The 25,545-nt window shown below is 42.9% G+C and overlaps 1 protein-coding gene across 1 annotated transcript in view; it reads right to left on the reverse strand.

The window, feature by feature from the left end:
- Nucleotides 1-25,545, reverse strand: part of CDH23 (cadherin related 23) — a 683,120-nt gene that overhangs the window by 418,692 nt on the left and 238,883 nt on the right. Inside the window, exon 12 of the mRNA XM_085883587.1 lies at nucleotides 685-834. Within this exon, the coding sequence (XP_085739713.1) occupies nucleotides 685-834 (150 nt within the window). The remainder of the gene's footprint in view (nucleotides 1-684; nucleotides 835-25,545) is intronic.

The following is a 25,545-nucleotide window of genomic DNA, read 5'->3' on the forward strand; positions in this document are numbered from 1 at the left end:
GCTAAGGAAACCTGGGAATTTTCCAGCATTTACGCAATGTGTATGGATGATATTCATCCAAAAAGGCTTTTGTTGTATCTTACAACTCTGTGAAAATACTTCACATGACAAACAGATTGAAACTTTTAAAAAGAGAAAATTCCCTTATATTACAAAAATAAGAAAAATCAATACAGGAGGAGGCAATTTGGCTCATCAAGCCTGAGCAATGGTTAACAACCTATAATTGTTTTACCAGACTCAGTGATGTAATGATAAGAGAGTCTGCTCTGAGTCTGGAAGGTCTGTGGTTCGAACCTGACCCCAGCCAAGTCATAACCAAAGACTTTAAAAATTGTACATGATGCTTCCTTGCTTGACACTCAGCATTTAAAAACGATAGAGCATGGACAAACAACCATAGGTTGGAAACCAATGCACAGCCTTGATGAACCTAATGGCCTCACCCTGCATTGATGTTCCTAGTATGGGAACTCATTTTATTATGCTCAAGAAATTGAACAACGATTTAGCTCATTGAGAGTCAGTAAACAGATATAGAAGTACCTTTGATGCTACCTTATTCATGACAGCTGTGCTCTGACTCTCAACAGGATAAAAGGGTACTGCTTATCAGTCTAAATCCCGACTACATAGTTCAGTCATATTACGTTTAAATACAGGGTGTGAGATCAAATCACTCACCATGAAGTCATAAGATGGCACGGTTTCAAAATCAAGTGGCATTGCAACTCGGAAAGATATATCTGCTTTTCCTCGTGCTGCCCCCGGAAGCACAAGGAAGTCCTTTGCGTTGTTTCCCACCAATTGCAGTGAAAAAGCTGCATTGTCTGCCTGTAAGGTGTCATAAAGCATGGCCGGTGGAACTGCAGGTAAATAAACATCTTTGGAAAGGGATTGTTGGAAGTTCAAGCAAAATAAATGCACCAATTGCGCTTGGATGATGTTTAATGCATTATCTGACTAAGCAAGGCTTTGTTTTACCTCTGCAATTGCTTTTGTTATATAATTGTCTTTTTATGTGTAAATAAACTAACATTCTATTTATATTTTTAGCAAGTATGTTATTGTTAAAATTATGGTTGAAAGCTGTTTTCTTTCTCCATATTCTTAATCAGTTTTGTAAAGCCATCACCATGCGAGTTATTTCTATATACATTATATGTCTGAATGCCAAGGAATGAATACAAAACAGGCAAATGATCCTAAGTTCCACTATCCACTGTTGGGATATAAAAATAGAAGCGTATCACTTATTTTAAAAATTCACTCATGACGTTGATGGAAATAAAAAAAAATCAAAGATGCACAAAAGTGAGCATCAGGTGCATAAAAATAGGACCATTGGACCTATAGCTTATCTGGGCACTGGCCTAATGTTGTAACCCAAATTTGGTAGCATTCTGACTGGTGTGTCTGGAGAAGAAGAATTTGGAGTGAATTTGCATGAACGTCATTTTGACACAGTTCTGGTCAGACAATCAGCATGACTTCCGCAATTTAACATCCCTACCCTGGCCTAATATTGTAATCCAAATTTGGTAGCATTCTGACTGGTCGGTCTGCAGAAGAATATTTTTGAAGGAATTTATATGATTTTCCCAAAAATTGGCTGTCAGCCATTTTGACACACTTCTGGTCATGTGATCAGATCAGCATGACCTTCACAATTTAACATTCCTACCCTGGCCTCGTGTTGCAACCCAAATTTGGTAGCATTCTGACTTGTGGTTCTGGAGAAGAAGATTTTTGAAGAAATTTACTAAGTTGGCCATTTTGGCTGAATAAAAAGTCATGTGACCAGAACAAGCATTGCAATACCCGTTACTAGTCTGGAGCGGTACATTGCTGCCAAATTTCAGCCAGATCAGCCCAGAGATTTGGCTGGAGAAGTCAAAATAGGGGACGGAAGGGGAGATGGACGGATGGATGGATGGACAGACTGACAGACGGACAGATGGTGTACGATGACAATACCTTATCTGGAATTCCAATTCCAGATAAGCTAAAAAATCCTGGCAACAAATGTTATGAGCCCTACACAAAAGGTAGTGTAGGAGGAAACAGGCACATGGGGAAACCAATTGGCACATTATGCCTGTACCCATGTGAACACTTTTTAGGGAGTATGCATTTATTACATTTGCAAATATGGTGAAAATGTAGAGCATCACTGTAAGCACCATGTAAACACCAGTTCAAACCCACTTCCTACCCAACCCACTCCCCCTTTTCCTACATGAAGTATGCCTTGCAAGTTACTCTGCTGTTTAATACCACACTACCAGAGCATCTTCTGCAATTGTTGAAGCTAAGGCCAAATGGAAAGCTGTTAGGAGCAGAGTATGTTTTGAAACAAAGGAGCAGAGTACAAGGTAATTACTTTTACATTGACCTAAACATCATGGAAGAACTTGGAAATATAAGGCAATGTAGGAGAATTTCATTACAAGATGCCAGTGCATTTAACATTAATTTGTAAAAATAATGGACATGAAAAGTTCATTCTTGTGGATGCATATCAAACCAGAATTAAATTATGAAATCAGATTGCTGGTTGTATCAGTATTGGCAAAGCTCATGATGCATTTGTATCAGATGCCCCTTGACAACCTACTACCATGGCAGCTGCAGAGAGATAAATTATTTGGAATTTTGTCATGGTACCCGACGAAAAATACATATTTTTCAAAAGATGCAAAAAAATATTTCAGGTCCACAGACATGAGAAGCTTCATAATTAATGCAAGCAGATGAGTTGAGCAGCTCAATGTCTCCTTCCACACTCCCCTCCCCTCCCACCCCCTCCACTTAAAGCCGACACACTATGATGCAGCGCTCTGTCGGACCTGCATCAAATTCAAACTCGTCAAGGGTCAAACCCAGGACCAGACAATGAAGAAATTAACAGATAAAAAACGAAGATATCCTGAAGCCACAAATGAGCAGAAAATGAATGGTGAAAATCATTCAATAGAAAGAATAATTATAAACAAACAAAAAAAATTATTACAGTGGACACAGAAAGGTGCATCTATTAACTGTTCAAAGGAGCAGCAGTTTGCAGAAGTGGACTGATGACATCTAATCTATATTGTAACAATATCCATATGTAGGAAACTGTGAGGCATGCGATATGTAACAGCAATTCCACCATGCATTGTACCCATAGCATGATCTACACTTTCAAACCCTTCCAAAACCAACATGCTCACCACACCTCTTACACATGTTACTCAATAACAGCATGTGATATCCTAAAATTTATTCCAACATAACATTCCTCATCTTCAAATGCTATCTGATGGCAGTTCAATTTCAGTCTGACCAAGAAGCATAAAATTTAGTATTGAGCAATTTAAAGATCTGTAAATATTGCAATTTCTATTTTCACGGTAGATGCTGCCTTTTCAATTTGAAAGTTCATTCGCCACAAAGACAAAACAATCTGAGAAAGTCAGCAACACAAAACATTTGGTGGTTATTATTCATTGTTAGTCCCCTACCGGTATCACTAAAGGGACTGTGGGTTTGCTCTCCATCTGTCCATCTGTTAGTGCACCCCACCTGTGGTTTTTCAGACCTTTTCCCAGACCCTATAGCATATTCAACTGAAACTTGGTACATGGCTTTATTATGATAAGTTGGAGAACAAATTCGCGTTTCAGGGCGCTTCGTCAATTTTTCAGAGTTATGCCCTTTTGAGACTTAGAAAATTCAGTTTCTTCTTCGTTTTGGTTGTGGTATCGGCTCGAGCACGTGTCAGAGGAAACTAAATTTTATCTCTGGTTTGTTATCGTAGTTTGTCTTTATTGGTTTCTAGTCTACAAAATATATCAGTAAATGAAAATTGATTTTCCTTCTTTTTTGCCGAATCGACCAGAACAAGGCTTCTTCTTCTTCATTTTGGCTCTGGTATTGGCTCGAGCTTGCATTAAACGCAAACAAATTTTTATCTCCCGAACATTCATTGGGACCGTTGGAGGACATGGATTGCAAAGCAATTCTCGCTCTTGTTATTATCAACAATATCATGAGTATGTGCAAGATCTGTATGATGTATCCAAAGAGGCTCATCCCCTTTGGGGTCATTAATGGTAAACCCCCATCATGAGTCCAAGATAAGAGCTAAAAAATTCACTACAAAATTAGACGATAATGATTACATCTAATTCTGGAGGGCGGTAAGTAGAGAAACATCCAACACACACTTTGCTCGCCTCGCTGTTGGTGGGGCCTCAGGACCAGCTAATGGTGTTGCCATGCAGCAAGACCATTTTAGTTGTTTGTTGAATTTTGTGCATAGTGACAAGCATGAGTTGATTGTCATGGAAACACTGTATGGCTCGCTCATTGATGATGATAATGTTTCTGTCACTGCATATGAAATTGTTGATATTGTGAGAGATATGAAATGTGGCAAATCTGGAGGGACTGATGGACTTTCTGCAGAGCATCTAAAATTTGCCGATGCTTGGCTACTTGTGCTTCACAGTCTTCTCGTAAGTGCTTGTTCATGATCATTTGCATCAAACCCTTACCACTGGTGTTATTGTACCCCGAGTGAAAGTAAGGCTGATGATATCTCCAGGACGGACAAATATCGTCCTATTGCTCTTGCTACTGTGGATCGAAAGTACTTGAGTGTGTCTTTTTAGCCAGCTGGACCAATGCAAGTATTTGTGATAACCAGTTTGGTTTTTTTGAAAGGGTCACTCCACTGATTTAACTTTGTTTGTGTTTAAGCAGGTTATTGATTTTTATGTGACACAGAGAGGTCCTGCACAGTATTTGGTTGTTTTTTTTGGATGCACGGAAGTCTGTTAACAGAAATAATCACTGGACGCTGCTCAAAAAGCTGTTGGAGTGTGGTGTTTCTACGTGCTTTGTATGTCTTTTGCAAAACTGTTTTGGGAAACAAAAGTCTATGGGTTGGTGGGGGAATATGTTGTCTGGTGCCTTACAGGTGTCTAATGGGGTCAGACAGGGTGGTGTCATGTCCCCCTTTCTGTTTCATGTGTACACAGATGATTCGTCAAAAAGTTTGAATAGTGCAACGGTTGGTTGTAAAGTGTTAGGAATGTCTGCCAATAACATTTATTATGCTGATGATATGAGTCTACTGGCTCATTCTTTGTCTCCTTGCGGATGTTATCAGAGATTTGTGAACAGAAAGCTGCTGAACTTGATATTCTGTACAACACTGCGAAATCAGTATGCACGGTGTTTCAGACTCGACACGTTAGGTTTGACCACTTATCTGATTTCTACTTGTGCGGTGGCCTATTGAAGTATGTTGACAGGTGTACATACCTCGGTCACATCATCAGTATTGACATGCATGATGATCACGACATTAAGCGACAATATCGCTCCTACTGTGTGTGAGCAAATGTGCTGATTCGTAAGTTTTTTTTTAATCTGTTCTGATGAAATGAAGTGTCATTTGTTATTCTACTGTCGCAACCTGTATTGTTCAACTTTGTGGAGCAATTTTGTTCAGTTGCAGTCATCCATGCGTAATATCACTGTCTTCTATAGCAATGCCTTTCGATGATTGCTGGGCCTTACTAGCCAGCATCGCGCTTTCCAAACTTTTGTAAATCATATTGTGATGTCTTTTCAAGAATTGTTCAGAAAGTCAGTGCATAGCTTTAAAAACCATGTCATTCTTATTGACAACATGCTCATGAAATCAATCATGTTGTTGATCTTAGTGCTTCATCACTTGTGCAGAGGAGGGATAACCTCCTTTTGTGTGAAACGAGTACTGCACAGTGATGATCGATGTATGGACTTTGTGTCTGAAAAGAAGAATTATTATTACGCTGGGAGAGTGGTCGAGGTTGCTTTGTATTTTTAAATGGGGACACAAACCCTTAATGTCCTCTTTCCCTCCCATCACTCCCCCCCCCCCCCCCCGTCTCATCCCCCAACCCAAACTACCACCATGTCATAGCTCGTTGATGCTGAAGATTTGCACCACTTTTACTGGCAATTTGTTTTTACAATACATTAAATGTGAATGATATGTCACGCTTATATCGTACACGTACACACTTTGCATGCTTACATCTGTATTAGATGCCATTTGGTTTTTGTCACATTGACACTTGAACGAATGGCGATTAAACAAAATAAATTGAACTTCATTGATGAATCGTAGCATTAACACAGTATGCCTCATACACAAGTGAGAGAGAGAGAGAGAGAGAGAGCACAGTCTGGTATTTATTCTCACCCAAGCAGAAGTAAAGTATTGACTGAAGTGGATTGCAGCCTCAACTTTCCTGAAGTAAGTTGCCGCAGCCACCTGTGCTCGAGAAGTAATATTGTACTCATGAAGTCTTTATCTGCCCATAACACAGCGGTCGGCACTGTGCATTGCTTCAAAATACATGTTAAAACAGTTGTTATTGTAACTTTCAATGAAAATTCTAACACACCAACAGGGATCTGCAGAATGTCCGTGCAATGTAAAATGTGACTGAAAATCCTCAAACCCTAAGTCATCAACCACCCCCACCTCCCAATCCCCAAGTCCTCAACCTCTGCCTTTCAACCCCAAGTACATGTCCTCATCCCCCCCCACCTCCCAAACCTAAGGTGTCAATCCCCTCCATACTTCAAGCCTTCAAACCCCCCCCCCCTCACCACAACTCAACTCCCCCCCCCAAGGCCTCAACCTCCCCCTCCAAACCCTAAGGCATCAATCCCCTCTGCATTCCAAATGTTTAAACCCCTTCCTTACCCCCCCCCACCACCACAACTCCTCAAACCTCCACCAAAGCCTCAATCTCCCACTCAAACTCTGTCCCATCTTTGCTACCCCCTCCCTCCCCCCCCCATTTTCCAATACCAACTCTGTCCTCCTCTCCTTACCCTCCCCATGCTCATAAAAGCAAACGAGTGTGCCCACATATATCAGAACAGCAGACTAACACTTTCCTCTCCCCTATCATACGATCACCGACGTCACCGAAACTGTGACTGCACCAGCTCCGACATGTCATAGCGGTCACGGTCACCTATCCAATTCACAATACTGCGAGATATGCAGAAACCCCATGGAATTGTAACTGTCAAGTGACCATGAAACCCAAAACCATTTACCTTCTTCCTGATGTATGTATATTTTTGCGGGCCGGTGGGGTCGGGTGAGAAGACCACTAGGTGGGGGAAGCGACGTCGATTCCCACCAGACTCCCCGGAATTGTAGGCCGTCGCACACGGATAATTCCGTGATGCGGCGAGTCGCTTAACCGACCATGGACACCAATAACTCAACCGCGTGTCCTAGGGTCCCCCCGTCTATGGAATCGGGTTACCTAATTAACCATGCGGTTTAACCACCGGGGAACCACGCCCTCGGTACGCCTTGTCCGAACCGGATCACTCTACCAGATCGGATGCAGCCGAGCGGCACTGCCAAGGATGTACTGGCTAAAGTAGGAATGGATCGTTGGGAATAAAGACCCGGCTAAACTTATATCCGAACCATGCTGGACCAATGAGAGAAAAGACAAAGGCGAGCTGGGAACATTTCTAATGACAATTATTTATTTACAAGCGAGCGAGGAATAGCATGTGGCAGAACAAAGATTTATTGGGTATGTAACGCAGGGAAAGAGGAGAGAGGTGTGGGATGCGACAATAATACAAGCAACTTACGAAAGCAGACACAGTGCAGACTTGACGCGAGATTATTAACAGTAACAAAAATAAGGATCTTCTACAGGCTTACTTAACAGACAGGTGCCAGCACACTCAGACACACACACAGAAAAAGAAACCCCAATGAAAAGGGACTTTTGCAGCCAGGGAGAGAGGGAAGTTGAGGTTATAGCTTTCGGTACCTGGGCGTTTCGGGGGAGGGATGCTCCATGGTGTGGTACCCAACAATAGTCGCGTTGTTCTGGCCACAGCCGCACATGTGGAGATCGTGTTCTGAAGGAGGAGCTTGAGTGGAAAAGGCGGAGTCCAGAGTGCGAGGGTGGAGCAGTAGGCGGGACCAGGCAGGAGGCGGTTCATCGAGGCGAGACGTGGGTGGAGTCAAGAAGCAGGAACACTCCACGTAAAGAACACCCACACTGAACACAACACTTCACTCAACACACCCTTTCACGGAGGACTTCTCCGTGTTTTATAGAGCCCGGAGCTCGGGGGACGAGCCAGGCCGAATTCCACGTCATCGCCTGAGTCGGCGTTCTGACTGGCTCGACTCGACCCGAGTCGTCAACATTTGTGTGGCATGCAGGTGTAGTTTCCCCTCGTACATTTTACCTACGGATCCCTGAGTGCAACATTTTGAATACATGTCCCCCAAAAAATAAGCTAGTGCGTTGCCTTAACTAAACTAACAGACTCATTCGGACAACTTAACTACATTGCCGGAACTAAACAAACAAACAGGTGGGTTAGAACGATATACATTTCTAATATTTACATTACCCATGGCCCATGGCCCAGGACCTGTGACTTGAGGAGAGAACAATAAAGGCAACATTCGGGGATGAGCGTAGCAGCAGGCAATCGATGATTAGGCATCTTCAGGGCCCTCAATTGTCCTTTGTTTGTTGGTTTTATTTATTTTTCCTGTGCCTGGCTGCTGGAGGCAACTCACCCTAACATGGCAGGCCACACACCATCGCACAGTCCATTTGAACTGGCCTTTATAAACAACAAGGAGATGTCCGGGCTGCACAAATGCAGTCCCTGGTGACGTGGCTGCCTGCAGGGCAGTCCTTGCAAATACTTTCACAAAGATGGTCCTGGCGCACATGGTAAGGTTATGTGATATGGCAAGGCAAATAAAGGCATGGGCAGGTATGGGAAATGGAGTCAAGGCAAAGGCAGAAAAAGGCATGGCAAATGCAGACCAGGTAAGGTGCAGTGCAACAGCAGGTCGGCACATGAAGCTGGCCGGCCTCGGTGTGGTCTCGTGAGGTTGTGGAGGGAGTGTAGTGGCGTCGGCCAGTCCAAAGACGGGCTCAGTCCTACCCTACGGTCTCCCCCCAACCTATTGCCTATTTCTGTCCTTGTCCATACCCACCCCCATTAACTTGTAACAAAAAAAACAAAACTAAATTTAGACTTTAAAAAAAAATAATAATAATAATAATAATAATAATAATAATTACGTGTGTCCCGAGCACCCTTATTGTCTTTGTTCGGCTAACCTGTCCAAACTGTCTATTCCCAATCCCCAAGATCCCTTTTGAAAGGATTGAGGAAGAGACAAGTGAACCTGTCTCGAGGCCCAATGCCGCCTCAGAATAGCTCCCACAGGTTTCAGAAATTTCCAAGATGAGTCCAGCAGCCTACGAACAGCGAAGGGATGGATGGTGTGAAGGGGTACATGTTGTCTATCTATCCTTGCTATTTATTAAACTTTAATCTATCCCAGGGGCTTTTCAACACGCCTGTCTCTTTAAACAATCGGTTCGAGCAACCACGTTTCCCGTCGCCTGTGTTGGCTGGTGTGCGTTATTAATTTGGGCCTGGCCCACAAATTTTCTCCTGTGCTCTTGCAAAATTTCGTGGCTGGGCTGGCACTGGTTCCACTGGCTCCACATGGCTCCACTGGCAGGTCCACCCACCTGCCGAACTCGATCTTCGAGACGAGACAAGGGCGGAGTCAAGAAGCAGGAACACTCCACGTGAAGAACACACACACCGAACACAACACTTCACTCAACACATCCTTTCACAGAGGACTTCTCCGTGTTTTCGAGAGCCTGGAGCTCGGGGGAGGGGCCATGCCGAATCCAATGTCATTGCCTGAGTCAGCGTTCTGAATGGCCCCGACCCCTCACGTGGTCTGCCAGCCTGGGCTGGATTTCGGGCAGACGCCGGTCCAGCCCACCCACCTGGGTGCTAAAGTGTACGTGACTCGCCGCACATGTCTAGTTTCGGCTAGACGGTGGAAGCTCAAAGCGCTCGTCGAGCCCAAAGCGCGCATCGCAGATTTTGCCTCAGAAAAGAAATAGAGTGTGGATGAAATAAACAAGCTCAAATGAGCTAAGATTCTCGTCCTCTTAATGATGACGTCATAAAAACGAATATGACGTCATTGTGATGTATCGGGTTTGCGATAAATTATCTGTGCTAATGCCCGGCTTGATTCCCGCAAACAAAATTCAAACAGCTTGCCTAGTTTTGGAGATAATGGTATAGGCGATTTCCATTAGCGGCGATATTATGACGTCAACTTATTTCTAGGAAGAATTTCCAAAATCGGAGAAGGGTACTGTGGTGAATGGAAGGTCGTGACGTGTGATCACATGATGCCCGGCTGGAGCACAGAAGAGATAAAGCTGAGGTTCGGCTCGGCCGCGGGGTTTTGTCCCTGGGGCTTTGCCATTGTATGTCGCCGGCTCACTTGGTGCTCATTGAATGGTGAGAACACTGATTGATATATAATACTGATTTATTTTGCGGTGATTAGTTGCGCGTGTGTACCTTACTGCTTGTACTCCATACTGCGTTTGTATTTCCTGGTGTGCCCGTAGAAGCGGCTCCAATCAAATGGAATAAAGCCTAAACTCTGAAGGTTCTTCTCTCGCTTTCATTACAATTTATTCCATTTGGTTTTCTCGGCTCTCTCAACCAACGATGGACAAGATCTACAAACCAGAGAGGTTCGACGCAGACCCAAACGCGACTGACGCAGAAATGAAATGGTCGCATTGGTTCCGTTCCTTCTCACACTATCTGACCATCATCGAAGAGGGAGCTGACAAATTTGCCGCTCTCGTGAATCATGTCTCGCCCAGTGTATTCAGGCTCTTCTCGGAGTGCGACACTTACGAAGCAGCGATCGACGTGCTGCAGGCGCTCTACGTGAAGCGCAAGAACGAGGTATACATACGACATCTTCTCAACACACGCAAGCAAGCAGCCGGGGAGACAATCGATCAGTTCCTGCAAGCTCTGAATCAGCTGGGAAAAGACTGCAGCTTCCGGGCCGTAAGCGCCGAGGAACACCGAAAGGAAGCGACACGGGAGGCATTCATCCAAGGACTCAGATCAGTCCACATACGGCAACGCTTACTAGAGAAAGTGCAACCCACTCTTGACAAGGTAGTCGATCAGGCTCGAGCGATGGATACGGCACAGCAGCAATCTGAGTCATTTGGGACACCGATGCTGCTAATGAACGCTGCTACGATGGGAACCCAAGGAACCCCACTGGCACAGACACAGCCAGACATAGGGGATGGAGAAACACCCGAGGAGCCGGATACCCAGGCCACGTCAAACTCCTCAGCAACTGCTCCGGTTGGTAAATGCTTCTTTTGTGGGTACAAAAGGCACCCTCGTCAAAAATGCCCTGCCAGAGATGCCACATGCATGAATTGCGACAAGAAAGGGCATTATGCCAGGGTATGTAAATCTACTCGAAGGAGAAATAAACCCACTTCTGCAGCTCTCTACTCGCAAAATAAATTAACTGCAGCCTCCCCGGGGAATCTATCCAAGGCTATCATCAACGTACGAATTAACGGGCATATGGCTGAGGCACTGATTGATACCGGTAGCTCTGAAAGTTTCGTCAACAGCTCGCTAGTGAAGGGCAGGAAATGGAAAATCCACCCGACAGACAATACGGTATGCATGGCCGCCACCTCACTACAATCCCGCGTACGAAGGTACTGCAAAGTCGAATTGGACGTAAAAGGGTACACGCATCGGGATGTAAGGGTACTGGTGCTTCGTGATTTGTGCGCAGACGTAATTCTGGGTCATAATGTCCTCAAGCAGCACACGAGCGTCGAAATACCCTTTGGAGGAAGCAAACCTCGTCTAATTTTAAATGCTTTGACCACCGCGGAGGTGACGTCCCCCCAGCTGTTCGCTAACCTGTCGCCAGTCTGCAAACCGATAGCGATCAAATCGCGGCGATATACCACTGCTGACATGAATTTCATCACTTCAGAAACCAAGCGATTACTGGAAGAAGGAATTATAGAACCGAGCGATTCGCTATGGCGCGCACAGGTGTTAGTAACCAGCAGTCAGAACCATAAGAAACGAATGGTTGTCGATTATTCCCAAACGGTCAATCGCTTTACCCAACTCGATGCCTACCCCCTGCCGCGCATAGACGAGATGGTCGAACGCGTGGCCAATTATAAGGTATTCAGCACCATTGATTTGCGAAGCGCCTATCACCAAATTCCCATCCGAGAGGAAGACAAACCTTACACCGCATTCCAGGCAGGGAGGCGCCTCTACCAGTTCAGGAGGATACCATTCGGTGTCACGAATGGAGTAGCTTGCTTCCAACGGGTTATGGACGACATCATCTCAGATGAAAACCTCAAAGACACTTTTGTTTACGTGGACAATGTCACAGTGTGCGGTAGGGATCAGGGGGAACATGACATGAATCTGGACAGATTCTTGAGCATTGCTAGAAAATATAATCTGACTCTCAACTATGAGAAATGCGTATTCTCGGCAAGGTCAATTGACCTTCTCGGCTACACGATAGCCGACGGCACAATTAAGCCTGATCCTGAACGATTGCGCCCGCTCCGTGAGCTACCACCACCTCAGGACCTACAGACGATGCGCCGGGTGATCGGCATGTTTGCTTACTATGCGAGATGGATTTCGCAATACTCCGAGAAAATACATCCCCCAGTGCATTGCAAAAACTTTCCACCAGATGCCGCTGTTGTGACAGCTTTCCACAACCTCAAAGACGATATCAGTAATTCCGTGATATTATCGATCGATAGCTCGGTGCCCTTTGTGGTGGAGACCGACGCTTCAGATCATGCCATAGCTGCTACGCTTAATCAGTCTGGGAGACCCGTCGCGTTCTTCTCGAGAACTCTCTCTGGAAGCGAGCAGAGACACTCAGCGATAGAGAAGGAAGCGTACGCCATCGTCGAAGCGCTGCGGAAATGGAGACATTATTTGCTGGGAAATCACTTCACGCTCGTTACGGACCAACGATCCGTGGCATTCATGTTTGATGGGAAAAATAACGGGAAAATTAAGAATGAAAAAATTATGAGATGGCGGATAGACCTAGCTTGCTATAGTTACGACATTGTTTACCGGCCTGGGAGGGAAAACCCTGCTGCAGACACCTTCTCGCGGGTCTACTGCTCGGCGGTAATCAGTCGGGCTTTGCAAGACCTCCATGTGTCTCTTTGCCACCCGGGGGTAACCAGAATGGCACATTTCGTAAGCAGACAGAACCTGCCCTATTCTATTGAAGATATTAAACAAATGAATGCTTCATGCCCTGTTTGTGCTGAACTAAAACCCAGATTCTATGGCGCGGCTCCTGGCAGACTGATCAAGGCCACTTCTCCCTTCGAGAGACTAAACATTGACTTCAAAGGGCCCCTGCCGACCGAGACAGACAACAGATACATATTCACTGTTGTTGATGAGTATTCAAGGTTCCCTTTCGCGTTTCCGTGCTCGGATATGACCTCGGGCACTGTCGTGAAATGTCTGTCTGACCTCTTCGCTATGTTTGGGAAACCTTCGTACATAAATTCAGACAGAGGGCCGTGTTTCATGTCGGCCGGGCTAAAACAGTTCCTATTAGAGCACGGCATAGCAATTAGTCGAACGACGGGTTACAACCCACAGGGTAATGGTCAGGTGGAACGTTATAATGGAGTTATTTGGAAAGCCGTAACTCTGGCGTTGAAATCAAGAGGACTGGGCCCCGAGCGGTGGGAGGTTACCCTTCTCGACGCTCTGAATTCCATACGCTCTCTGCTCTGCACGTCCACCAATGCGACTCCTCACGACCGAATGTTTACTCACCAACGACGTTATGTTGACGGCCAATCGGTGCCCGACTGGCTAACCCATCCCGGAACAGTGTTCATGAAACGCCCGGTACGACAAAGCAAGTATGAACCCATGGTGGAAGGGGTCGAGCTCATCGATACTAATCCAGAATACGCTCATGTCAGGCTCCCGGATGGCAGGGAGACCACTGTGTCGGTTCGTCATTTGGCTCCCTCAGGTACTCCCCCCGCCGGTACACCACCATCTGGCACACCTCCCTCTGACATTCCCTCCCCAGGTGTTTCTCCCCCAGGGACTCCACCCGAGAAGGGTGACAGCGGAGCTACCGCGTTCCACCCGGGGGCGATCGGGGAGTCATCTCCGGCACGAGTCGAAGGCTCACCAAAAGGATCGGAAGCCTCCCTCAAGTGAAACCGCCATCTACTCCCGGAGAGGCCGGCGAATAATACCCCCTCGCCGACTCAATCTGTAAAGGGGATTATCGGCATCCTCGATGCTCATGCTCCTATATGCTCGTTACATAATATATCGATGCTCATTACCATGCTCCTACAACTCAAAATAATCCTCACTGCTTGGCATGTATGCTTCTGTAGATTAGATAGTTCGCATTGCTTGAAATGTATACTCCTGTAGCGCTGAAGTAATCATGGTGCGTTAGCTGGGCCTCTAGTTACATTTTAAAGACGGGGAGAATGTGGTGAATGGAAGGTCGTGACGTGTGATCACATGATGCCCGGCTCGAGCACGGAAGAGATAAAGCTGAGGTTCGGCTCGGCCGCGGGGTTTTGTCCCTGGGGCATTGCCATTGTATGTCGCCGGCTCACTTGGTGCTCATTGAATGGTGAGAACACTGATTGATATATAATACTGATTTATTTTGCGGTGATTAGTTGCGCGTGTGTACCTTACTGCTTGTACTCCATACTGCGTTTGTATTTCCTGGTGTGCCCGTAGAAGCGGCTCCAATCAAATGGAATAAAGCCTAAACTCTGAAGGTTCTTCTCTCGCTTCCATTACAGGTACTACCTGCGCGTGGACTTTCTGCATATACATGGCAAGTTTCACGAAGATCCGATGAAAACTCTGGGTTGTAAAACAAAAAATGTCAAAAAATAGGAATGACGTCAAAAACATTGATATGACATCATAGTGATGTATCATATGTGTGATAATTCATCTCTGCTAATGCCCTCTTCGATTCCCACAAACAGAATTCAAAAAGCTTGCCTAGTTTCGGAGATAATTTTTTTAGGCGATTGCCATAAGCGGAGATATTTTGACGTCATAACTTTTTTTCTAGGAGGAATTTTCAAAATCAGAGATGGTTATTGTCTGCGCAGGGTATTTTTACATATATATGCCAAGTTTCAGGAAGTTTCGATGAAAACTGTAGGCTGTGAAACAAAAAGTCCACAAGAAGGAGATGAAGAACAACAATGTGAGTAAGACTTAGAGATCCTCCACAAGGATCTAAAAAGGAAAAAATGATTTAATAACCTTATGATTAGACCATCGCAATGCACTCCCTTGTCTTCCCACTAAACAAAAGGAAGGGGTCTATCCACACGCATATTAATGGCATAACTGTCTCGGGACACATATCTGTTGTATGCATGCGGTTCTGAGAACCGCAACAATATATATATATATATATATATATATATATATATATATATATATATATATATATATATATATATATATATATATATATATATACATATATATATATATATATATATATATATATATATATATATATACACATTATATCATTAAAAGTAAATAATGATAGATGTTTTCTTTCACAATATCGCAAGACTTCCAGAAGTCCTCAACAAATAACTTTGTAATGACATGGGTTTTATGGTTCCTGGTCGAGTCGTTTAAGAGAAAATAGTCGGAAATAATAGCAAGGATCTGCATAACCTCTGCAGTAAAAGCCCTGCTAAAGAGAATGACACAGTTATTTGGGAGGTGTGTAGACAACAGATCTCTGCCTCGATCGCTAAGGTTTATCTTCACAAGGCCTGTGACCAATATCAGCTCAAAATCCTTTTAACTGTTGCTTTGGTCATTTTACAATGAAGGGAAAACTCATAGGGAGGGCATGGCGATTGTGAATATGACAGCTGTGAAGATATCTGATTTAACATCACAGTAAGCACCAACATGGCAGCTGTTGTATAGAAATCGTGGGTTGTGTCAAGTGAACCGTCCAACCAATGGGGGGAACTCAGACACAAGGCATGCACACACGTCTCCTTTTATAGTATCGACAATTGGGTATTCAACCTTGTGTGAATAGAAGTGGAAGCAAAAATATCTCACAGGAAAGTTGTCTTTTGAGACTTTTTAAATTGCTCAAGTGGTGTCTCCAAATACACGACTTTCAAGATGACGTATGAATGCCAAATGAGGCATTTTGCGCATGCGCTGTCTCTCTCCCTTGATGAGTTGTGATCAAAAAAGTTTGGTGAATGTCAGAAAATCATTTTATGAAGCATTAACTACTTACATCATTAATTCCCTTCAAAGTACTCCCCCTCCCACACGTACACACTTGTTCCACCATTTCTGTCACCGTCGGAAGCATTTCTGGAAGTCTTCTTTGTCAATCACCTTCAGAATATCTGTTGTGTTGGATTTGATGCCTTCGATCGTGTCACATTGCTTCCCTTTCATCATTTGTCTCAATTTGGGGAATAGCCAGAAGTCGCACGCAACATGGAGAGCAACATGTGTGTATGAGGCATACTGTGTTGGATGGAGAGCAACATGTGACAGGGCAGGTTGACATGATGGAGGAGCCACCTTTTCTTCCACTTTTGTGATCTTTTCCATCTGAATGCCTCTCGCAAATATTTCATAACTTCCATGTGGAAAGCCGCATTAACGGTAGCACATTTGGGAAGAAATTCTGCGTGAACCTTTCCTCCCATGTCGAAGAATGCAATCAGCATGACCTTCACTTGCGATCTCGAGTGACACGCCTTTTTCGGTATCGGTGATGCGGGTGTCTTCCACTGGGAGTTGTATGCTTTCATTTCCGGCACATACCCGTAAACCCACGACTCATCACTCGTTATCACCTGGGGTAAGAATGTTGGATCCGGAATGCATCGATCAAACAGGTTGGATGAAATGAAGACACAATTTTCTTTTTGGTCATCTGTGAGGATGCACGGAACCAACTTTGATCTGACGCGTCTCTAATTCAACTCGTCTGTCAGGATGGCATGAACTGAACCAAACGAAAGACTGATCTGTTCCGCGATTTCTCGAATGGTTAAACATCTGTTTTCATGGATGACAGTGCTGACTTGAGCGATGTTTTCATTGGTTCATGCTATTGACAGATGACTGCTTCTTTCATCATCTTCCACTGACTCATTTCCTACCTGAAACCTTTGAAACCACTTGAAAACAGTCTTGTTTGTCACAGTTTCAACTGTGTCGACCACTACAAGCATGTTGTGTGTTTCTGTAGCCGTCTTGCCAAATTCAAAACAAAATTTCTGTTGCTCAAACTTCAATATTTTCTACAAAAGCCCCAGATGCAACAAACACATGCTCACACAAAGCAATGCAATGGTACACTGGCACATCTTTGTTGCATGCTGGCAAATGAGAAGGTTAACAAAATAAGTGGGAGAAGCCCCGCCCACTGACCTCAACAATGTTCACACATTCATTAGTAGTGGCACTATTCACCAATCCATTTTTCCTGTTGCATCCTGATCCATTCAGTGTTCTTGCTCTTCCATGAGCCTTAACTCCGTATGCCAAAAACAGCCCTCACAGCTTCTGTAGCTTCCGGTAAATACCATCATTTTAAACTTCCCTTGTACATGCACAAGCCCCAGATACTTGTATGTCCTTCCCATCAATGTTCAGAAGAACCTAATCCAGATACACAGCTCATTCACTGGGAGCGGTCCATCAGTGGTTGTGTCACACACATCCTTCCACTCAGGACTTGCAGCAACCTGCAGAGTCGGAAGTTTGCAGTACGAGCACGTGCCCGTTCAGAGCTGAGAAAGTTCTTCAAGTCTTTCATTGTGCAAAGGCACAGCTTTTTCTCTCAGGTACTTTTCCAAGTATTTTCGGCTTCTTTTAAAAGCTTGGTGAGGCATTCCAAGGAACAATCCTTATCCCAGACACATAATACATATTATTTTGCCCTGAAATTTTCAGCTTCCTGGGGTTTCTGCGCATGCACACCAAGCATTTTTTGGTGGACTCCGACATTTCCACGCGGACTACGTCAATGTATACTGAAATCATTGAATTGTTTAGTTTTACGTAACAAGGAATAACAAGGAAATGCAACACTGATGAAGGCCATTCAGGGTTCTTGCACAACCCCCCTTGATAAGACCCCCACCAACAGTACTCCATACACAATCACCCATCAATGCTCAAACTAACTAAAACTCCTATCAACATCCCTATACCCCACTTGCTCCATAACTTCCAGGTACCTATCTAATTCTAAGTTAAACTTATCTACTTTTTCTGCTGCCACTACCTTTCCAGGGAGACCATTCCATTTATTAACTACTCTCTGAGTAAAAGTCCCCTGCATTGCAATCATCTTAACTCTGCTCTTCTTTACTCTCAAGCTATGGCTCCTGGTTCTATCACTGTTGTGTGATGCACGAGTTTTTAGCAAATACACTTCATATGAAAAATTGTCAACATAAGCAACCCCATTTCACGAGCGACTGTCAAGGTAACTGAGATGATATTCAGATTAGCTTTTGAGTTGTCCAGCCTGGGTTAAAATCTCAGCCCAGCTATATAGAATGTCACCCTGACATTTTACAAGCAGGGTGAGGTAGCAATCAACATGCAGGCAGGGTGAGGTGCACCATGCAGTGGAAATACGTGAAGCTTGAGGATCTATCTGCTAGCACTGGTTGTTGGTGGCCATTAAAGATTCCACTGTGTTTTCATGAAGCGGAGGTAAGTTATCGCCAAACACCCGAAACACATTATAAATTCCTGCCACTTAAGCCACTGTCACACCTTGACGTTTTAGCCAGCGTATGGCAACGTATCAAAATGTATGTAAAACGCTGGCGTACGCTGAACTATTGGTGTTTTTTTTAATTTTGGGGTATATAATAACGTGTTGGATGTATGCAGAACGTATTAGTAACGTCCACAGAACGTTTTAATCACATATAGATAACTTATACCAACGAATGCTGAGCGTGTTGTCGGCGTTCACAACCTATGCCCAACGATAGTCTAACTTATGCATAGCACGTGGCAGCGTATCGCCGACGATCACTGGCGTAGGCTATTAATAGGCTATGGCTCGACGATTCAAATCATAACCGCACTAGACATCGAAGTGTGAAGCCACTGTCACACCTTGACATTTTAGCCAGCGTATGCCGACGTATGAAAAATTTGCCGAACCAAGCTGGCACACGTCGAATACGTTATGGATAAGTTTTGTTTCCATAAAGAACATGCTGGCATACGTTGTAGTACGCTCACATATGTCATTGTACGCCGAGTACGTCGAGAAATTTTCAGCATGTTGAAAATTTCTCGACGTACTCGACGTATGACACACATTCCGCATACGCTGGCATAAGCTGTAGGCACGCTACGCGATTGTTGACACACGTCGACACATGTTACTTGTACGTTACTCATAAGTCAAAACACGTCAACGTAATGGTTAGCATCAGTGTTCCAGACTCCCTGTTTTTTTTTTTTCTTCGGTATGACTGTTATGATTTAAATCGTTGAGCGGCAGCCTTTTAATTATATTATATTATAACCACACTAGAAATCTAAGTGTCAACATCACCGTCATACCGAAGAAAAAAATTTTTTTAAAAATAAAAAAACAAACAGGGAGTCTGGAACACTGACGCTAACCATTACATTGACGCGTTTCGAGTTATGAGTACCTTACAAGTAACGTGTCGACTTGCCTACAACTTATGGCCAGCATTATGCGGAATGTGTGAGTCATACGCTGGCATACGTCGGGAAATTTCAAGCATGGAAAATTTGGCTAACAGTTCGGCGAACTACGACGTTTGCCAGCGTACTACGACGTATGCCAGCGTACTACAACGTATGCCAGCGTTCTACGACGTATGCCAATGTACTACGACGTATGCAAGCGTTCTACGACGTATGCCAGCGTTCTACGACGTATGCCAGCATACTACGACGTATGCCAGCATGCTCTTAACGTATACAAACTTACCCATAACGTATTCAACGTGTGCCGGCGTTTTAGCCCAATTTTGCACACGTCAGGCATACATTGGCTAAATCGTCAAGGTGTGACAGGGCCTTTACAGCTGCGTATCCTGAGATGAAGCAGTGATCTGTGTTGGATTGTTTCTATCCTTGAAACGTTTCTCCACTTGTCATGAACACCCCTGAAGCTCTGTCAAGATTATAGGCTTCCAATATTATTGCTCCAAAAGGGATTGAAACCCCACTGTTGGATCCCTAGACACCATCCTACCATCTATACAAGGTTACCATTAGGATATGAGTGCTCTTTTTGTTACAGTGGGCAAACTATATCGACAAAGCGCACTACAGTCACCTAACTCTACAGGGAGTATTGTGAAATAATGCCACGCACAGCAGACATGTAGTTTCATAACAGTATTTATGTTTAAGTATAAAACAGCATTTCTGTGAAAATATGGAGCAGAAAAACCAAATCATATGGAACAAATTTGTTTAAAAAGAAGACTCACGTTCATCACACATAAGTAGTCAGATGTGTGTTTAGCACAAGCTATGGGATACATCCATCATTTGATTAAAATTTGTTTGTCATTGTGGCCAAATTATCTTCCTAACAATTAATGCAATAAAATGCATTATCCTAATACAGTATTATCAACATGATGGAAATCCCAGGACTCCAGGTGACACTAAATATTGACAATCGTTTAGCTACTTCTTTTAGTTAATATAGCAGTTGTGAAACAATAACTAAGTTGTTGAAGTACAGCTGTTTGCAAAAGATTTATTTCAATGAAATATTTGAATTTCTTAAAAACTGAATTACATGTTGTGAAAAAGAGGTGGTTGAGTGAGTTATGAGGATAGGATGCATCTTGCATAAACCTGCAGCTGTCGATTGTAAAAAGTTTGTGTTTTGTCCAATTATGGTCAGAAAAAGGAAAATATATATTATTTTGTTTTCAGAAATGGTTGCTTAAAAGCTTCCTTTGTTTTCAGAAAACAACCAAGCTAAAGGTAACCAGGTGGACATTATTCAAAATATTGCAGCACTAAAAGGCTTTTGTGTAACTTTGCAAATTGATCCAAAATGCACTTTCCATTCCATAAACAAAGTATGTCTTTGCATTCTCTGTTTAGCTAAAGAGACTGGAGGAAAGAAACACGATAAATGGGGCTCAAGGAGATTTGCACAGATGAAAGTATGTATAGAGGAACAAGGAGTGACAAGAAGCAGTTAGACTCGATTTTGTAAGAGTCACAACACATGAGTTGCTGGATGAGTTAATGTGTGATCAGATGGTGCCAGATAAAGATGAAAGGGTATGAGAGGAGGTTAAACCAGATGAAAAGCAGTGGAGAAATGGAAGGAAGATAGGCTGCATGCCAGCCCACTGTTGTAAGGGATACCAGCCTCAAGTGGAAGAGCTGTCGATCGAATCCTCGAGGGAAGCATTGCGTGCACGTGTGGAGGATATCAGCAAATCCGGTTAAGAAGACATTGCCTGCAGATGGCCGATAGCTTAATACGCAACGCTGGATTTCAGTAATTATAAAATGGTCATGAAATGTCCAACGACAATGCCTTGCACGCTTGCTTGAGATTTGGGGCATTCAGCCATTGCCAACTCAGCAAACAAGAGAAGCATTGACTATCGTAGAGTGGAGATTTCGGAGAGTTGTCTATGTAAGGACCCATGTGAAAAGTTCAAAGCCTGGCAAGGATATAAAAATAAAATAATTGTGACTGTTCAGTTTCAATGTTGAAATGTAAAAACAAAACAAAAAAGCAGCTTTCAGTTCCAGAAAATTTTGAGTAAAATTGTTGTATGGAAAGATTTGCAAAAAATAATCATTTTGTGAATTGACTATTTCAGACCAGAAACTTTTGACACTTCCCTTCTACTTTATGAAAAGTTTTACCTGGAGACACAACTTTTATATTCAGCACAATTTTAATTATTTGACTATGTAAGTTTAGGGAGGCCATTTATCACAGGGTTTTCTGTGGATAATGGTAAATGTTTTCACAATTTCATTTTGACATGAAAATGGAAAAAAGTGCAGTGTGCACGATCCTCAGTAAAGCAGGACCACAAGGCCTTGAGTTTAGTGATACAAAAATAAATGTTGGAAGCAATACCTCACACATTTAGATAACCAAAAGGATTTAAAAACACACACATACACAAAGAAATTTTTTTAAGACAACTTGCAAAAATGCCAAATTTTAAAAGCCATGGCACAGATGGAATTCCAAATTTCTGGTTAAAGTAACGAGATGCTCTCCACAACTAGAGAGTTCATTGAAAACCTTAAGTTGTGGAGAGCATCTTGTTGTTTTAACCAGAAGTTCTAAATGCTGTAATATCAATGTTGTATTCCATTGTTCCATTGCATTCTCAATCGGTTTCATGTCTGGAGTTGATCATTCAATCAGGAGTTGATCTTGTATGTCTGTAAGCATTTTATCACTTTTGAATGTGGGAAACTATCAAAAGCTTTTTTGGTGTCCATCCTGGCTGTGGACAATTTTGTTCTTCTGATCTTGTTTAGTAGTAGGGAGTCTATTGTGCCAAAACATTCTTAGATTTATTCTGTTCTGTCTCTGCCTCTAATCCTTGTTGTGTTAGGTAGTGGTGAATAATTTATGTAATGATTCCCGTTAGAAGTTTTTACATTGTTGGTAAATATGTTAAAAAGCCTGGTGTTGGCTTAGCAGTTTGGATGGCACCAGGTCCTGACTGAGCCCCTGTTTTTTTTCCCATTGAATTGACACCGGGTGGGGTTGACTCAGCCTGTCATCCTTCTGAGGTTGGTGAAATGAGAACCAGTGTCCTGGTAAAAAGGGGCATTGCATCAACAGCATAGCTGGACCCTCAATCAATGATGCAACCAGCAGCCACAGGCTACACATGAAGAAGAAGAAGTGGATATGTTATTGGTCTATACTTGTGAGTTAGTTGGGTTTCTTCAGATTTTGGGATAAGAAATGTGTTACCTTCTGTGAGCCACTCATCCATTACCTTTTGCTGTTCGATAAGTTTGTTGAGTGCTCGAGCATAGTGATTACCCCACGCATGCGAAGCGAAAAGCGGGATTAAGCAATTGGTTCACTCCTGTCTGTCTGTCACTCCATCTGTCCATCTCGAAACATCAGTTTATGATCGCGGAACAACTTAGTTTGAATCGGAAAAGTCGGAAAATGAATTTGAAAACAAACCTGTTGTTTAGCAGTACTTTGTTTCTGAATTAGTTTCAAATGCACATTCGCAGAGAGGAGCGAGATAAATTTTCCTCCAACTGTTTTTAAGGACATCATTAAGGACACTAACAACAGGCACAAATAACTAATTTAACGTGATAAATGAGGTGTTGTAAAAGACTGCGTAAATGGCAAAAAAATTTGGGAATTTACTTTTTATATGACCTTTACAATCTTTATTTTATTCGAGTTGAAATATATACTTGAATACTGTAGAACACAAATCATATTCTGAATGCTTCCAAAAACTTCCAGTTTTGTAGTACTTGGTCATGTTAAATAAGGGGGTGTTATAAGACTGCATCAACTGCTCTAAACTTCCAGATATTTTTTAAAGCCACTTTTAAAATCATTATTTTATTTCAATTTCATGATATACTTACTTGAACGCTATGTGGGTTAAGGTTTTCAATGAACTCTCGAGTTGTGGAGAGCATCTCGTTGATTTAACCAAAAGTTTGGAATTCCATCTGTGCCATGGCTTTTAAGATTTGGCATTTTACAAGTTGTTTTTAAAGTTTTTTATTTGTGTGTATGCATGTTATAAAATCCTTTTGCGTATCTGAATGTGCGAGATAGTGTTTCCAACATTTAGCATCTCGTTGCATTCAGAACTTTCTGCAAAAGTAACGAGATTATTAAAATATACCAGGGGTGAAGAAAAGATGCAGGAACTTCCAGGGTGACAGCATTTCCAAGAAATGTTTTGCCTGGCTCTGGACAAACTAAGCAAGTTCATTCATGAGCAAGAACATGAATACATGCTAACATCCAATCAAAGAACGTCCAAAGAGACAGGAAAGGTGAGACATCTACTGTACATGGATGATTTAAAACTCTTCACACCAAACGTCAAAAAACTGGCAGAAATGGAATTTGGAATCCAACGACATTTAAATGGCAATCGGCCTCGATAAGTGTGCTAAGTACACATTCATACAAGGCAAACCAACAAAAATTAGCAACATAAAAATCGACTTAAATACAACAATGCAGGAGCAAGAGAATGAAGCATCATACAAATACCTCTTAGTAGAAGAGAGGCCACTAAATATGTCACAAACAAACGTGAAAAACAATTACCACAGAACACCAATGGAAAATAATTCTGATCCTGAAAATGTACCTTTCCCCAAGGTACAAAATCAAAGCCATAAACCAACTTGCAGTGCCAGTATGCCAAGACAGCTGCAGAATAATAAACTGGCCACAAGCAGATATCAACAAAGAAGATATCAAAACCATGGAAACTCCTCACTATCCACAAAATGTTCCATAAAAATCAATGCATCCCAAGAATGAATGTACCTGCCAAGATAAGAAGGAGGTAGTGGTCTGATTGAGCTCAACCAAGTGCACAGTGACAACAGTAGGATTGACTGAGTATGTGAAAAGTTCAGCAGACCACTGAATGCAATCCACATGCAAACATAAAATCAGCAAGCCAGACTAACCCACCTTGAAATCTTTTCCAAACACAGGTGCGAATCGAAGATATCACACATGAAATCGAAACAGCAATGAATACAGCCCCAATGATTGCAAAAAGACAAAAGAAGAATACAAAGCGAAATATCAACAGATATACACCAACAACTGTGAGAACAATAGAAAAGCATGGGGGGAGAGGTAAGAGTTTGACAGATTGGGCATAAACAAAGAAGGCTCATTGGAATGGCTATGAAGAGATCAGCTCAAAATATAGAACAAATCATAATAAATGCCCAAGATCAAGAACACCAATGGCTTTTAGAAAATGGCAGGACTGAGTCAATCGGCCAAGTGCAGGTTCTGCAAGGTAGAAACAGAAAGTACAAGTTACTTCCTATCGAGATGTAAAAATCTAAAGTCAGAACAGCTGTGCACAAAAGGACATAACAAAGTACATAGAGTTATCCAGTGGAGCATCTGCAAAAATTTCCATCTCCCAGTTCCAAAAAACAATAGGAAACATGAACCAAAAGCAGCAATTGAAAACCAAAACATAACGCTCACCAACAACCTGCTGGTTTCAGTTAGCGTGAATGTAGAAAACAAAGCATCGCGACTGGATATAGGACGTCGGTACAAAAAGAAAAGACGACATTGCTCATTGAGGTGTCAGTACCCAGCGATTTTGGCCAAAACAATACATAAATCCTGCTTCCTACTATTAATTTGTAATTGTTCACTGGCATTGACACCAATACAAATTTTTATTTTGGACCTTAGGCATCAATACGCGACATATATCAAACAAACACTTTCAAATGGAG

This window comes from Eptatretus burgeri, chromosome 5 (assembly GCF_056783735.1).
Source record: "Eptatretus burgeri isolate ZD-2024b chromosome 5, Ebu_testis_v1, whole genome shotgun sequence".
In the NCBI taxonomy this organism is placed as follows: domain Eukaryota; kingdom Metazoa; phylum Chordata; class Myxini; order Myxiniformes; family Myxinidae; genus Eptatretus; species Eptatretus burgeri.